This window comes from Erythrolamprus reginae, chromosome 1 (assembly GCF_031021105.1).
Source record: "Erythrolamprus reginae isolate rEryReg1 chromosome 1, rEryReg1.hap1, whole genome shotgun sequence".
Taxonomy (NCBI): domain Eukaryota; kingdom Metazoa; phylum Chordata; class Lepidosauria; order Squamata; family Dipsadidae; genus Erythrolamprus; species Erythrolamprus reginae.
In genome coordinates this window covers 409,032,952-409,050,393 of record NC_091950.1, presented here as the reverse complement: position 1 = coordinate 409,050,393, position 17,442 = coordinate 409,032,952, and the positions used below count along the sequence as shown (strand labels likewise).

At 38.4% G+C, this 17,442-nt stretch overlaps 1 protein-coding gene across 1 annotated transcript in view; it reads right to left on the bottom strand.

Annotated features, from left to right (window-relative positions):
• Positions 1 to 17,442, bottom strand: part of GALNT17 (polypeptide N-acetylgalactosaminyltransferase 17) — a 425,502-nt gene that overhangs the window by 29,934 nt on the left and 378,126 nt on the right. Inside the window, exons 7-8 of the mRNA XM_070730672.1 lie at positions 10,216 to 10,401; positions 4,353 to 4,490 (exon numbers count right to left, since the gene is read on the bottom strand). Coding sequence (XP_070586773.1) covers positions 4,353 to 4,490; positions 10,216 to 10,401 — 324 coding nt within the window. The remainder of the gene's footprint in view (positions 1 to 4,352; positions 4,491 to 10,215; positions 10,402 to 17,442) is intronic.

Below are 17,442 nucleotides of genomic sequence, written 5' to 3'. Positions count from 1 at the left end.
AGAAATAACAAGCAACATCCAAAGTAATCTGCATCACATAAAAAGGTATTTAAAGACCAGTGTTCTGACAGTCAAACACAATTCAAAGTGCATTGATGATGTCTCCTCAAATGGCGATGAAATGTTTGCAGCCAAATTGCCAAGTTCAAATCAGCAGCCCATTTATTGATTTATTTATTAAATATATAGGCCCGCCAGTTCACTATCCAAAGCAACTCTGAGCAACATCAGCTAATTTTCATTTACAATAGTATGCTTAATTTTCATTTACAATAGTATGCTTAATTTTTACTTACAATAGTATGCTTAATTTTTACTTACCATAGTATGCTTAATTTTTACTTACAATAGTATGCTTAATTTTATGGATGAAATGACTCTTTGTTTAAAAAGGAGAGACTTCTTGTGAAATTCTTATGAATTGGGTATTCTTGGATTTCAGTATATTTTCTTATCTCTTAGTTCACCATTATCTCTCCAGCAATCGGCCAATTAGGACACCCCACCCAGCACCCGTGCAGAGAATCCCTTGCTAACATTTTTTAAGCCCATCCCTGATCCCAGGTCAAACAAAGCTGAACTAACATAAGAGTAATATACTTAGAAACATAGAAACATAGAAGTCTGACGGCAGAAAAAGACCTTGTGGTCCATCTAATCTGCCCTTATACTATTTTCTGTATTTTATCTTAGGATGGATCTATGTTTATCCCAGGCATGTTTAAATTCAGTTACCGTGGATTTATCTACCACGTCTGCTGGAAGTTTGTTCCAAGGATCTACTACTCTTTCAGTAAAATAATATTTTCTCATGTTGCTTTTGATCTTTCCCCCAACTAACTTCAGATTGTGTCCCCTTGTTCTTGTGTTCACTTTCCTATTAAAAACACTTCCCCCCTGGACCTTATTTAACCCTTTAACATATTTAAATGTTTCGATCATGTCCCCCCCCCCTTTCCTTCTGTCCTCCAGACTATACAGATTGAGTTCATTAAGTCTTTCCTGATACGTTTTATGCTTAAGACCTTCCACCATTCTTGTAGCCCATCTTTGGACCCGTTCAATTTTGTCAATATCTTTTTGTAGGTGAGGTCTCCAGAACTGAACACAGTATTCCAAATGTGGTCTCACCAGCACTCTATATAGCGGGATCATAATCTCCCTGTTCCTGCTTGTTATACCTCTAGCTATGCAGCCAAGCATCCTACTTGCTTTCCCTACCGCCTGACTGCACTGTTCACCCATTTTGAGACTGTCAGAAATCACTACCCCTAAGTCCTTTTCTTCTGACGTTTTTGCTAACACAGAACTGCCAATACAATACTCAGATTGAGGATTCCTTTTCCCCAAGTGCATTATTTTACATTTGGAAACTGTATTTTATCCATTCTTTATCATAGCCAAACTCACTGGGGGCTTTCCTCCCCCAAATTACTTTTTACTGTATCCACCAGATATCTACCCTGGTACATAGGTAATAGAAGGAAATACATTACTGTTATCTTTATAAGACGAGTCTCTGAGGAATTTTACTTGTTTTCTTTCCTAGCACTTTTCTCCTTTCCGCCAAACATTTATCTTTTTAAAGAAGTGATGGCAGATTAAAGATTTTTTTCTCCATCTTTCAAAATAGTAAAACCTAAACCACCTCCCCATCTTCCTCCTTCTCTAGATGAAATGGAAACTTAATACACTGTAAAAAACAACGGGATGTCCGTTCGTAAGTGATTGCTTACGTCTGGAATAGAATAGCAATTGAAAATGAATTATGGGTGAATTATTTCTGTCTGTTTCCTTAGGCCTTCTGCCAGCTTGTCAAGCAAATGGGCTTCTGCAAACTTCCCAGATGTGAAAAAAGGGAGGCATGCAGAGTTTGGGAGGCCTACAGACAGTGAAGGGCTACCAAAATTTTTACTACTATACTGTGGGTGTGGCTTATGCAGGACGCCCTACATTTTCTTTCAACTTTCAGTGCAAATTGGGTGCTCTGGGGTGGAGCTCCATTTTCACTACCCTACTGTGTTCCCCCTGTCCGGGTAGCAGCCCACCCCTGCATGCAGAGTGGGAGCTTGGGAGGGCAAAAACACCCCCGTTTTTCAATTGTTTTTGCCCTCCCCAACCACCAGGATCACTTTACAGGCCTATGAATGCCTATGAGTGTGGATGATTTAAGGAAAAATGGGGTTTTAGAATGTTTAATATTTTTAATATTAGATTTCTTATGCATTTTGTATTCGCATTTACAGTGTTCCCTCACTTTTCGCGGGTTCGAACTTTGCGAATATCCTATACCACGGTTTTTCAAAAAATATTAATTAAAAATACTTCGCGGGTTTTTTTTTCCTATGCCACGTTTTTCCCCACCCAATGGCGTCATACGTCATCGCCAAACTTTTGTCTGCCATTGGTGATTGGCCGAAATCTCAACCAATCAGCGTTGTTATCACACAAAAAAATAATTAGTGTTAATAAATAATTATGTTTATAAATATCAGGATCACTAAGTGTCTTATTCAATGATGAGTACCAGTAATAATGATGAGTAAATGATTGTTAAGGGAATGGGAAATGGTAATTTAGGGGTTTTAAATGTTAAGCGAAGGCTTGTGATACTGTTCATAGCCAAAAATGGTGTATTTACTTCCACATCTCTACTTCACGGAAATTCGACTTTCGCGGGCGGTCTTGAAACATATCCTCCGTGAAAATCGAGGGAACACTGTATTCTGTTGTAAGATGCCCTGAGTCAGTTGAGAAGGGTGACATAGAAATCTAATAATAAAATAATAAAATATAAAATAAAATAAAATGTAAATTATAAAATATGAAATAATATAAAATAAAATATAAAATAATATAAAATATAACATATAAAATATAAAATTAAATTAAAATAATTAAAATAATAAAATAATGCAGTTGTTACATTGGTGGTCCAAATTCACAATAGGGGGGATCTTATTATGCATGTAAGAAATGTGCTTTGCAAGCAAAAGACCCCAGCTTTCCATTGATATAAAAAGGACCACAGTTTGCACAACTGGAAAATTGCTTACAGCACAATCTATTGCAGCCAAAATACCCCCACCAAGCCAGGGGTAGAGAAGTTGCCTAGTTCATTTTGAAAATTACTTGATTGAATGAAGAATCAAAACAACTTCCCAAATAGACTGACAGTTGAAATCAATTAGAATTCCAAATCAATTTTAATTGCTAAATCAGATCTCAACTGAACTGAGATTAGAAATAAATGGCACCCTATAGTCCCTCAACTCTAAAATGAGCCTGGCCAGGACACTAATACCTAAAACCAATTCAGATTTAGTTGGGTGGTATATCAGGAACAGGAAACTTGTGACCCATCAAATATGGCTACTCTGTAATTCCTATCAGTTCTGGTTTTGATAACTAATGTTAAGAAATTACATCATCTTGATAAAGAGTCAGGAAAATTTCTCAAGTCAAAAGCTGAATAGCTACAGCTGGAGCAATGGTGCAAATTTTGATGGCATCTTCCCGCAACTGATAACTAACACATTCAATAAGAATAGTCACTAAAATAACCAAGGAAGCAGCATTATTGATAAAAATAGTGAGGTAAAAGGATATGAAGAAATTAAAACTGCAGCGATAGAAAGTGCCCAGGCAACCATAGTGCTTGGGTGGAAAGACAATAATAAATGGACGATAAAAAATTGGTGCAGGTACATGGTGGACCACATTCACTTTGAAATTATGGAAATCAGATTACACAATTATAATGAAGAGAAATTAGCAGCAACAATGAGGCGGTGGGAGAAGGTTAAAAATTATATATTAACAATATCGGCAAGCGATGCAAATGTAAAAAATAAAATTCCATCACTTTATAATGAATGAACAATGTAACCCAGAGAGGAAGCAAATGAAGGATAAAAAATTGAATCTTCCCTGGTGAAGGGAATCTTTATTTTTTTGTATGGTGATGGTACACTTTTATGTTTTATGCTTTCGTTTTGTCTTTTGTAAAACTTTTTAAAAAATCACTAAAAATTATATTTTTTAAAAAAATAAGAATAGTCACTGAACTCCTAAACCGCTGAAAAATATGTAGGCTATTCTGGATTAAATGGAACATGACCAAATGAAATGGATTCTAGAGATATTTGTAATCTTCTGTTCTGAAGGCAAGAATTGTATCAGATAGCCATTGGGGTTGGCTGAAGAAGTTTTAATTCCAGTTTTGAATAAAACTGGCTGATTCTAGTTACTCCCTGCAGATCTCATTAGGAAATGGTTGGAGGAGAGACATAAAATGTACTCTAAATTCACAGTCAATCCCTACTCCATGTGGTAGTTTCCTTCTTAATTACCTCTCCATAGGCAATGGTGTTATTGTATCTTCTCATTTCTGGGTAGACGTGGTCCAGGTACCATTGGAAACTCTTGCATTTCAAACTTTTTCTTAGGGCTTTTCGCTCCGAAACATCCCCAATATCAATTCCTGGGTTCTGAAAGACAGGCACATGGTTACAACGTCACTTTCACTTGTTGCTGTGGCTCAGATAAACGGATGTTCACTCCTCCTTTTTAAAAAGGCATTGTTAGGAATCTTTCTTTTGGACTTTCCTACCTCTGTAGCTTATTTTTATTTATTTGTTTTATTTATTTGTTTGTTTTGTCAAGTACGTATTGGTGGTATACAGAGACATATATGTGTGTGTTCTGTCGGGCTCTCTGGTAGACTCCTCCCGAAAATTCACAGGTACAAATTTCAGACACACACACATGTTTGAAAATTCAAAACAATGTTCTTTATAATGAAAATTTACTTAAACTAAGCCCTCTTTTTGTATAGCAAAGAGCACTCGTCTCCAAACAAACTGGTAATTTGTACAAGTCCCTTATCAGTTCTGTGATACTTAGCTTGCAGCTGTGAGGCAATTCACAGTCCTTCTTCTTTCACAAAGTGAAACCCACTTTGCTCTGGTTTAGTTTCAAAGCGGGGAAAAATCAGCACACAAAAGGTCAAAGTCAGCAAAGTAGGCACGAAACACAACGATCAGATAATCCTCCACAATGGTCAAACCCACAGGCTGCTATTTATAGCAACCTCACTAATTACCACAGCCCCACCCAACCACAGGTGGCCTCATTTTCTTTGATAATAATCTCTCAGTTGTTGTTGCCTATGCATCGCTCTCCGCATGCGTGGCTGTATCATTAACTCTTGTTCTGAATCCAAGGAGGAGCTAGATAATTGATCTCCTTCTGAGCTGTCTGCCATACTCTCCTCCTCCCTGTCACTCATGTCTTCTTGGTCAGAGGAACCTTCATCAGCAGATTCCACCGGGGGCAAAACAGGCCTGCAGCATGTGGATGTCTCCCCCACATCCACAGTCCTTGGGGCAGGAGCTGGGCCAGAGCGAACAACAACAATATGTATGTATGTATGTATGTATGTATGTATGTATGTATGTATGTTACATGTTTTTGCTGAATTTGAAAATTAAGGGAGACTAGGATAGATCTATTTCGGCCTTATTTTGGCCTCATCAGCTAGCCGTACCCTCATTGGGACTTGAACCTGCAACCTTTGGATTGTAAGGCAGAGAATTAACCTCTAGGCTACAGTATCCAATCCCTTCAGCTCTGTACCAGAGAAGGGTTACATGTTTTTTGTGTCGAATTACCCTGGTATATATATGAGGCCAAAATAAGGCCGAAATAGATCTATCCTAATCTCCCTTAATTTTCAAATTCAGCAAAAACATGTGACACATACATAATATAGTTTGTCAGCTATGAATAAATTACCTGCCTTGGAAATGGCCCTGGGTTGGGCCGAGAGGCAAAAAAGGAGCTGTGATGTTCCTTCAATATACCAGAGTGATTCAACACAAAAATGTCACTATAGAGCATTGCACACCAGAACAACAAGACACAAGAATAGTTTTTTTTCCTGAACTCCATCATTCTGCTAACCCAATAATTCCCTCAACACTGTCCAATTATTTACTAAGTCTGTACTACTATTAATCTTCTCATCGTTCTCATCACCAATCTCTTCCCACAAATGGCTGTATGACTGTAACTTGTTGTTTGTATCCTTACAATTTATATTGACTGGTTCCTGATATGATTTGATGGGTTATTTTTACCAGGACTATCATTAAGTGTTGTACCTTACGATTTTTGATGAACTTATCTTTTATGTAGACTGAGAGCTTATGCACCAAGACAAATTCCTTGTGTGTCCAATCACACTTGGCCTATTCTATTCTATTCTATTCTATTCTATTCTGTTCTCTCCTGTTCTGTTCTCTCCTGTTCTGTCCTGTCCTATCCTTTCCTTTCCTTTCCTGTCCTGTCCTATCCTATCCTATCCTATCCTAATTCTATTCTACTCTATTCTACTCTACATATATACATATCCATCATGCTATTTTTTTCCAAAGTAAGCAACGTTATGCAAAGCAGAGAAAAGGATTAAGAAGTCGTGAAGACAAATGATAAGAGAGAAGAAAGAGAAATCTAATTAAATTTATATCAATGCCATCACTGCATCCCTCTATATCTGCCTGTCTTTGCAAGCAATCTTTGCTTCTGAAGAATGTCGGAGACTGCAAATTCCTCCTCGTAGCTGTGATCTGGGCAACCAGATGTTGGTTTGAAAGATTAGATTAGACATTCTACCTTGCACAGAAAATTATAGCATGCTTGCGGTAAAATGCACCCTTTAATTAAGGGTATTTGAAATAGTCTATGTCTTCTCCATCTAATGGAAATACTGAAGAGTTATATGAAAATCTTGATTGACGGAAGCCATAATAGGCAGTGGAAGTCAATATTCAGGGAAGCTGTTGCTGTTGATATATTTTTTAATTGTTGTGGTAGTTACTATTCCTAAGGAAGATGACTGAAGTGAGACCAAACTATTATGCTCCCATAAATTGAATTTTCATTCTTTCTATTGCCAGTGTTCAGAAAGAAATGAATGAATTTGCAGCCCCAAACAACACCATCTATCTAAATGTTTATGGAAATCTCATATTATGTAAAATCTGAAGAAAAAAAATCCCAAGATGGTGATCGAGGCAGATGCCTAGTCCCATCACTGAAAACCAAAAGTAGGGAAAAGACCTAAAAAAAGTAGAGAAAAGTAGAGAAAAGACCTCAGGCGATCTTGAGTATATAAACGGCAAAAGTTGGTTAAGGAGTTTTTCCACATTTAGTTGAAAGTCCCAGTTATAATTTTCTATTTTTCAACTGCAATCTATCTTCAACACATTTTTTGAAACATTGTGTTCACTTTTCAGACAATAATGAAAAAAATATGAATCTTTTTGAAAAGCTAAATAGGTTTTGTCCAGTCTGAAAAGAAATATCGTTCAGGGTACTGAATATTTGTGAATATGTGGAATTATAACTTCTATTGTCTGGGAGGTTTGATTCAGGTTCTTCTTTCTTTCTTTCTTTCTTTCTTTCTTTCTTTCTTTCTTTCTTTCTTTCTTTCTCTCTCTCTTTCCTTCCTTCCTTCTTTCTGTCTCTCTCTCTCCTTCCTTCCTTCTTTCTCTCTCTCTCTTCCTTCCTTCCTTCCTTCCTTCCTCTCTCTCTTTCTCTCTCTCTCCTTCCTTCCTTCCTTTTATCATTTTTAATGAGTTCAACCTATACTCGATTAGCGGCTTAGAGAGAATATAGAGCTTATCTTTCAAGATGACAACTCCCAAGGCAAAGAACAAAGATAAAAGCAAAAAAAACACAAATAAAGATCAATAAAACATACCAAAGGAAATGATAGCCAGAAAAACAAAGGCCGAAATCAGTAAAACTAAATGTGCCAGAGAAGAAAGAAAGAAATCGTTTTCTTTAAGCCTGATTAAAAGTCCAATATCTCATTTCTAACAAGGCTGAATAAATAATTGGCTTCTGTATTGACAATGTATCTTCACTAGTGAAACTCCCCTCACCTAGCTATCAACTTGATTATTAAATTAGTATTGCTGCTTTTTTTAAATAAAAAGAAATATCACAACAGATAACAACATTTAGCCTCCTTTAGTCAATCTCAAAAAACCTGAGAAACGTTAAATCTGGTTAGCATTTGGAGGGAGAATATTAGGAAGACCAGATCTGCAGCCTAGATCGGAGGTCTTCAAATTTGGGAATTTTAAGACTTGTGGACTTCAACTCCCAGAATGACATGCCCACCCAGCCTCCTGAAGTCAAACACAACCTTAACGCAGCCCTCAATGCAATCAAGTTTGATATCCCTGATCTATATGAATGGCCACCTATCTATATGAATGATCTATATGAATGGTCACTTATGGCCAGGGGGAGGTCACATGGCTCAACTCTGTCTAAAATGGAACTTTCCAATTAAACTGGAATCAAACTGGCACTCGGGTGGGTTCTGTCAAGTGAAAGAAACCAGGAGCCCAGGATTGCGATCAAAAAGCATGGCAAGTTTTTTTCCCATGCAACCTGTACACAAGAATCTGATATACTAACATCAAGGCGAATTGGCAACAAATGACAGTCAATAGACTTCAAGGCGGCAGGACTTAGGTCTCTTATGGGGGTGTAGACTTGTAGAGATAGAGGCCAGGTGTGCCTATGTCAAATGGGTCTCTTATACCTTCATGATCTCACCCAGTTCACATAACCAGGATGATGTCGGACACTTATCCCTGGCTGGTATGTGATCTCACCTAGGTTGTCTCAACATGATGTTCTTAAGGATTGGAGAGGATGTTTCACCAATAAAAATGCTGTTACTTTCTTCTACCTTTTGCTGCTTGGAAAACTGTCTAAAAAGCAAGAAACACTGTGAAGGCAGTCAAACATCTTAGCATCCTGCAATGAATTGTCTCTAACTGCATCATAGATTCCAAACAAATGATGCTCCCCCTGGTCATTTCCTACAGGTGCCTGTAAAATGTTCTTGCGGAAATCATGTATTTCCAAGTAAAAAAGCAAAATCTGAAATTAAGCTGAAGTCCGTTTTCCGGCCCATCACAGTTCCTAAAATTTGGTCCATATGAAGCCGCTGGCATTGTAATGATTTTATTTGAGAGCTTCCAAAGTTACTTTAGCACTACAATCACTACGTTTGGAAACTTCCATCTCTGTATCTCCTCCTCTTTTCCTCTTTTCCTTTCCCATTAAGAATGTAAACAAAGAAAAGAAAGAGGGGGAAATCATTGTGGTTTCTGGTGCATATGTGCTTAGAATTGGATTGGGACATTTTTATTTTTTTATTTTTTGCTGTCTAGAGCAAAGATCACATTTTCTTCACCCCATTTGACAAGTTGAAAGCAGGCAGATTGACATTTTGTGATGAAAACACTTGTTCCAGCAATGTCTGAAAAGAAGGTCAAGGTCTCCTCCCTCTGATAAAAGGGGGAAAAAGAAGATCTGGAGCAGGAGTAATTCACAAGCGGGGGAATTAGATTTCTCTAGCCTCTTTGTATGAAAGATCCAGTGTGTAGTTTATGTAGTGTCTCTGTGTTTGTACGAATAGGAGGCCTACAGAAGGCTGAAAGATTCTCTGCTTTAGGCATAGTACCTCACAGATTCACATCAAGCACATTACGAGAAAAGGCAGACAATGGAGACCTAAGTACAGTGGCACCTCTACCTAAGAATGCCTCTACTTACGAATTTATCTAGATAAGAACCAGGTGTTCAAGATTTTTTTGCCTCTTCTCAAGAACCATTTTCTACCGGCAGGGAGAAGCCTCCATGGGTCCTCTCTAGGAATCTCCTGGAAGGAAAGAGGCCAGAAAAGGCAGGGAGAAGCCTCCATGGGGCCTCTCTAGGAATCTCCTGGAGGGAAACAGGGCATCCACCCTCCCCGTGGTTTCCCCAATTGAACTCATTATTTGCTTTTACATTGATTCCTATGGGAAAAATTGCTTCTTCTTACAAACTTTTCTACTTAAGAATCTGGTCATGGAACAAATTAAGTTTGTAAGTAGAGGTACCATTGTACTTTAATCCAAAGTGATGATCTGATTCATGCAATAGGCTGATAGTATGCCTCTTTAGCAATCTCCTGGGAGGAAACAGGGCCTCCACCCTTCCTGTGGTTTCCCCAGTCGCATGCATTATTTGCTTTTATATTGATTCCTATGGGAAAAATTGCTTCTTCTTACAAACTTTCCTACTTAAGAACCTGATCACAGAATGAATGAAGTTCATAAGTAGAGGCACCACTGTATGTTGACTCACCTCCAATGGCAGGTTCCATGCGATGTATACATGGGACTTGTAATCATCCATCCACACCTCGGCCACCCGCAGCGCGTTCCTCTTGGTGTAGAAGCCAATGTTATTGTTGTACGGCTTTTTCTTGCGCTCAATGTGGGCCACTCGAGAGCAGGGGAGAACCTCCATGCTGCCACCACACAGCCATACCTGGGAAGATTGACAAAGGAGAAAAGACAACAACAACAGAAAGTCAGTAACTGAAAACACCCCATATTCACACATATTCTAATCTCCCTCACTACCCTCTACCTCTAAGCTGGTACCTTTCAGATCCATTTTATTTCACTAGGACAAGTGGAACATTTGCATTACTCAGTGTAAAAGAGATGTATCCAGCAAGCCACGGGGGAACAAAAAAGGAGAAATGTGTTTTGCAGCCTGTCCGCATCCTGTGCAGCTGGTCACAGATACCAAGGATTGAAAGATAGTTGTGGTATGGTACCCTAGGCCCATGTACCTGGCACCTGAGTCCGATAATGAGACGGTCGGAGAGGATGTGGTGTCAGAGGCTAAAAGCCAACCAGGGCCTTCTGCACCTCCTGAGATGCACATGAGTGACTCAGGAGAAGAGGAGAAGCCTCTTCTTGATGCTAGGGCATGTAGAGCTGCCAGAAGGCAGGAGTGGCTAAGCAAGAGGAGGTCTCCGCATCAATAGATCTGTAGAACAATTGGCCATGCCCTTAGACTATTTAAGGCTTAGCCATGTGACGCTAAAGTGTGGAAGTCAACTATTGTTATGTTCCAGCTGTTCGCTCGGTTTTCTCTCTTTGGATATTATTGTTTCAATGATGAATTACAAACTGGCAAGTTGGACTAATTATGTCCGGGCTTCCTGCCAACTCAGAGTGAGTCCATGAATGAGATCTCTGTGATCAAAGAAATGATCTGTTGTTTTACTGTGGGGGCTCATCACTAGGACAGAACAATATGTATGGTGACTTCCTGCCTAAGCTCTATTCTTTTGTACTTGCATTGATGTCCCCCACCCCAATAATTTTACTAAGGACTGTATTAAACAAGTAAAACCAATGCAACAATGTAGTAGAGAAATATATTAAAATTATTTTAAAAATTTAATAGTTTGTTAAAGATGTGTTAAGGCACTGGACTAGAAACCAGAAGTCAGAGGAACAGGGTGCCAAAATTAATGTATTATCTCCAACACTGTATAACATGTATATGAATGATCAACCAGCCCCCAACAATCACATCTATTCATCTATATTAGAGGCCCCCAAACTTGACAACTTTAAAACTCATGGACTTCAACTCCTAGAATTCTCCAGCCGGATGAAGGAAGGAGACCATTCTCCAAGGATCAAGGAATATCATTAAAGGAGGATAAGGGTGAAGAATCTGACCTCATTTATACTACCCTCGCTGAATAGGCTGAGGGTTAGAGGGCCTAAGTGTAAGACTAATATGCTCAATTGGAGGCTGTTAGCAGATAGCAACATGCTGTGTGAATGTGGCAAGAGTCAGAGCCCAGCCCATCTTCTGCTATGCCAGTTACTGCCAGAAACATGTACTGACAATGACTTATTTTTGGCAAATGACAAAGGTAGGAGGTGACTTCGTTTTGGCAATGTAAAATTTGATCTGGATATGGAAGAAGAAGAAGGAGAAGGAGAAAGAAGAGGAGGAGGAAGAAGAAGAGAGGAAGAAGGAGAGGAAGAAGGAGAAGGAGAAGGAGAAGAAGAAGAAGAAGAAGAAGAAGAAGAAGAAGAAGAAGAAGAAGAAGAAGAAGAAGAAATAAATAAATAAAAGGAGGAAGGAGTATTAGGTACATTTGTCAGTCTGAGTTATTTATAAAAAATAAATTAAAAAAAAGAAAAATAGAAAAATAAAATTTCCTCTCATCCCCAACAAGTATTGTTACATACCACAAATTATCACGTCTTGTCAAATACTGTACAGTCAAACATTTCTGCATTCCAAAGCTTTGCCAATTTTCTATAAGCCCATCTCTAAATCTCCATGTTTTCTTATTTATTGGTGAAATCCCAGGAAAGGTGATCAAAAACAACACCTTAAGTATTTATATCTCCACTTCCATTTAAATAAATTCCCTCTAACCCCATCTTTAAATAATCAAAGACCAATTCATCATCCCAATCAAAAGAAACCATTAAATATCACCAGAAATAGCAACCCATTATTTATCTGAAAAAAGCAACATGTATTACAAATTATATCCAATAGCCCCAAGTAAACATTACCATAAATAACAATAATCGTCCAATCTGTAAAAAAAAAAAAAAGACATCACCAGAAATAACAGTCCATCATTTTAACCATAATCAAATAAATCAGTGTTGTATTTTTCTTCTTATCCCCACTAAAGTCCCACAAAAGAAATTCTAACATCTGTTTCTCCTAGTTCCTTTATCTCTTCTTTCAACATTCTTATCATCTTTCTGTAGTTCCAATATATTAACTCCAGCAAATCCCTTCTGTGCCTTTAAATCATCAGCAAATTACATTTGTAGATCCATTATTCCCTTCTCTTTCTTATGGGTTATAATTCTGAAATCCTTAAAATCACTTCAGATTTATTCAATGGAGCTTCTTCCTTTTCAATAGCACATTTTAGTTCTATTATAGAGTTAAATAACTTGAAAACATCTTACACCCAAATATCAAATTATTCTTTTAGGGATGTCATTTGGTACCCTTGAGTATTGAACCTTCGAAGTCATCTTTTCTGCTTAAATACGAACAAAACAAATTTTCCCAGAAAAAAACATCCTTTTAATTAACATCAAAGTTCTTCTTTAATTCAAATCCAACTAACCTTTAGTATATTTAAAACTTTCCAAAAATCAACACTATTTTCACCTTCTTGCTGAATGTTGTTTTTTTTAAAAATTCCTATTAGCACATTTAGTTACTTTATTTCTAAACAAATTGAAGAACTCAGCCGGCTAACGTCAAACTTATGATTATGAATGTTTCTCAATATTTAAAATACAATAGGTATTATAAATAAAACACAGAGGGATTGAAAAGGTGAATACTGAGTCCAAAAAACCGCTATGTTAACAGTTCTGAGCACAATGAAATCTCACAACACCTGGTTGATTATAGAGGAGCTGAAAAACATCACTTTCTGCTGTCTGCTCACCCAAAAAACCCAGCTCTCTTATGTACATTTGGGCAATCTCGGGATCTCTCCTTGGTCCAGAGAGAATTTTTGGCAGCCCATACCCATCATCCAGCTTCCTTTTGACTGTAAGATTTTTATTTATTAATATGTGCAGAAGCAAAAAAGGGGCAAAAATTGCCAAAATCTTACCTGAGTGAGCATCCTCATGTGAGCTTTTGCTTTGGGTGCTTGTGCAGAAGCAAAATCTCACGTTTTATTTATTTTATTTTTATTTATTTATTTATTTTGTCCAATACACAATTAGGGTTTTAGTGGGTACAGTATATATCTATATACACATAGTAAAATACATGATGAAGGTTATAGAGGAGATACTCATAGTAAAATATATCTAAGAAAGAATAGAAAAGAAGATATAGTAATAGAACATATCAATGAAAGAATAGAAGAAGAGATATAGGAATAGAAGAAAGGTATAGGAGATATAGGAGAGCAATAGAACAGGGGACGGAAGGCACTCTAGTGCACTTGTACTCGCACATGGGGGCGTGTGCATACTTGTCGGGCACGCACACGCCCGCACCAGCCTTGGAATCCCGCACCGGTAGGAAAAAGTAAGTGGAGCCCCTCGCTGTTGCCTTTGCATGCCATGTACTGTTTTATAGGTAATTACCAATACTTTAAATTCTGTTTGGAGACCGATCGGAAGCCATTTCAGCTCGTGGAGTGACGGAGTTAGTATATCTAGGTAAACCCATAAAGGCTCCCGCAGATGCATTCGCTTCATCTTTACAGGCTCGGGCTATTTGCTGGTGTTCTGCCTCAGTTATTCCCCCTTCTTTCCCCTTTTTATACTTGTCCTTTTTGTTTTTTTGTTTATTTATTTATTTTTATTTTATTTACTCATTTGTCCAATACATAAATACATAGGAAGAAAAATAGACATGTAGACATATATATAAGGGTAAAAGTGAACTTATAGGAGAGGATATATGAAAGGAAGAAAATATATATGATAAGTGAGAGAAAGGAAAGACAATTGGACAGGGGACGAAAGGCACACCGGTGCACTTATGTATGCCCCTTACTGGCCTCTTAGGAACCTGGAGAGGTCAATCATAGATAGTCTAAGGGAGAAATGTTGGGGATTAGGGGTTGAGATGATTGAGTCCGATAATGAGTTCCACGCTTCGATAACTCGATTGTTGAAATCATATTTTTTACAGTCAAGTTTGGAGCGGTTTGTATTAAGTTTGAATCTGTTGCGTGCTCTTGTGTTGTTGCTGTTAAAGCTGAAGTAGTCATTGACCGGTAGGATGTTGCAGCATATAATCTTGTGGGCAATACTCAAGTCGTGTTTTAGGCGCTGCAGTTCTAGGCTATCTAGGCTCAGGATTGTTAGTCTATTTTCGTAGGATATTCTGTTTCGAGTGGAGGAGTGAAGGGCTCTTCTGGTGAAATACCTTTGGACATTTTCAAGGGTGTTGATGTCTGAGATGTGGTATGGGTTCCAGACAGATGAGTAGTAGTCCAGGATGGGTCTGGCAAAAGTTTTGTAGGCTCTTGTGAGTAGTGTGAGATTACCTGAGCAGAAGCTGCGTAGGATCAGTTTAACAACTCTAGAAGCTTTTTGGGCGATATTGTTGCAGTGGGCTTTAGCACTTAGGTCATTTGATATTAGTATTCCAAGGTCTTTTACTGAGTGTGGGTTGGCCGTGAGAGATTGTTTATTCAGTTCGTATATACAGTTTGGATTCTTTTTGCCAATGTGGAGGGTAGAGCATTTGTTGGTTGATATTTGAAGTTGCCAGGTGTTAGACCAGTCTGAGACAAAGTCCAGGACTTTTTGGAGAGTAAGTGAGTTGTCAGTAGTGTTGAAAAGTTTCACATCATTGGCAAAAAGAACACAGTTGCTTTCGATATGGTCTTTCAATTTGTCACAGAGTTCTTTATGCAGCTATGCTGGTTTCTTTTGGGACCTATTATTTTTCTTTTCCTTTTTTTAGGGAGGGGCTTTCTTTACCTCTTTTGTCCTACACTTAATAACTGGCTGAGTTGCCTCTTACACCTCTGGAATGCAGCCTCTCCCTCCTGGGAATCCACCTCCTTCCTATATTCCACAGCAGACGTGGGTTGCTTCCAGTTCAGACAGTTCTATAGAACCAGTAGTAAAAATAGGGACTTGTTCTCTGACTGCAGTCTGGCCATCCCCCCAAGCCAGTTCTTTCAGTGGGACCCCCACAGGCCCGGTTCTCCTTTCCTCAATAACCGGGCTACCAAGCCACAAAGGTCACTGCCCTATCTCCTCCTTCAATCACACATTCCATCACAGGGTTCATGCTCCAAAGGGCCCCTTTGGAAATCTAATCAGGCAACGTGTGGCTCTTTTTTGTTCTCCTCCAAAAGAGAATGTAATGTTTTTAGACAGCATCTACCCCACTGTTGAACAGCTGCGGTCATTAAAGACCATTGCTTAATATTGCCCCAAAACTGTTCCCCTATGGTGTCCATCCTTTAATTCTGAACAAATGAACAATGGGAAATAAATCCACCCTTTCTTCCAGCTGACAGTCCTTCAGATGTTTTAAGACAGCTCTCATAGCATCCCTTAACATTGTCTTCACCATTATTCCTTTGATCGATTTCAAACACTTTAGCATCCTAGATGCTTATCTCCAGACCTTCAGAAGTAATCACTGAATGTCACACCTTCAAGTACCTTTGATCCCTTTGCTAGTGACTTGCCCAGTAGAGGTAACAAGCTATTCCACTATAGCTGGGCAAGTATTAATTTCAGAACTTCTGTTAGAAAGTGATTCTGTCAATGTAATGATCTGGTCCAAATCAAAGTTCTAAACTGAGTTGAAAAATAAAATTGAATCAGACAACTCCAGATTCAATTGAAATACTACATACCTTTGCCATGGTGGTGAATATCTATAGCTCAGGCGTAGTACAAGGGTAAAGGTTCATTCTCTGAGCTCGTGGGTTGGTTTCTGAATATTATGTCCATCTTCAGTAGAGTTTAGGGGATGTCAATATCTGTTTATAAAGGCTTAGGTGGTGTGGGTATGTCAAGTCTGTCCCACACCTAACGCCTTATGTTAACATATTCATGAACTGGGAGAGCTATGTTAACAAGGTCAGCCAATGAATAGGCATAGCAACTGAGTCAGCCAATGGGAGCTTGAACACTTCTGACTCTGTGCAGAGAATCGAAATTGGAACTTAAGCTTACGGCTGGGCGTGGTTCACTCTCCACTCTGTACTCTATCACTCTGAGCTCTGCTGAAATGAAACTAACTGTTCTCTGCTCTCTGTAGCTGCTTGAAGAACTCTGCTAATGGTATTGTAAATTCACCTATTACTACATTTATAAAAAAAATTAATGAAACCAGCTGAATCAGTTATCTGTATGTGCTTCTGGTTTTGATTTTGCAACAAACTTTAATAATACATATTTTGATGAACTCTTGTGTACATGCAAAAGCATTTTTCTGAACAGAATTCTTGGAACTGACTTGCAAATCTGAACTGGATTGTCTGAATCAACAGGGAATATTCAATTGGACTGATGTGACTTTTCAAACTGAGTCACCAATGCAATTGTAGATGATTCATGCCTCCCCTATCTCCACCAGACATAATGGGAAAATATTTTTTTCCTCACCTAGAATACCTCAAGACACAATAACGCTATTATTTTTGTCTGTGTAAGTGTAAACATGTTTTATGAAAGGTTTGCTTGTAACAATGTGGAAATAAATTGCATTCTGTCATGAGGTCGGGAGAAGGAGGGGGCTTTGAGCAAAATATTCTGAAGAGGGCCCATATACACATCCATATGCACATATAAGTGGTCCTTAACTAACAACAGTTCATTTATAGTGATGAGCGAACCCAACGGTGTTCGGGTTCAGCAAATTCGGATGAACTTCACACAAAATTCGGCCGAACTCAAACCCGAATGGTTCGTGGCGCCAAAGCTCCGCCCCCCAAATCTCTCCATGGGAGGGATTGCCCAGCCCCTTCAAAGGGAGGTCTCTTCATGTAAAAAAAATAAATAAATAATTTTTACAAAA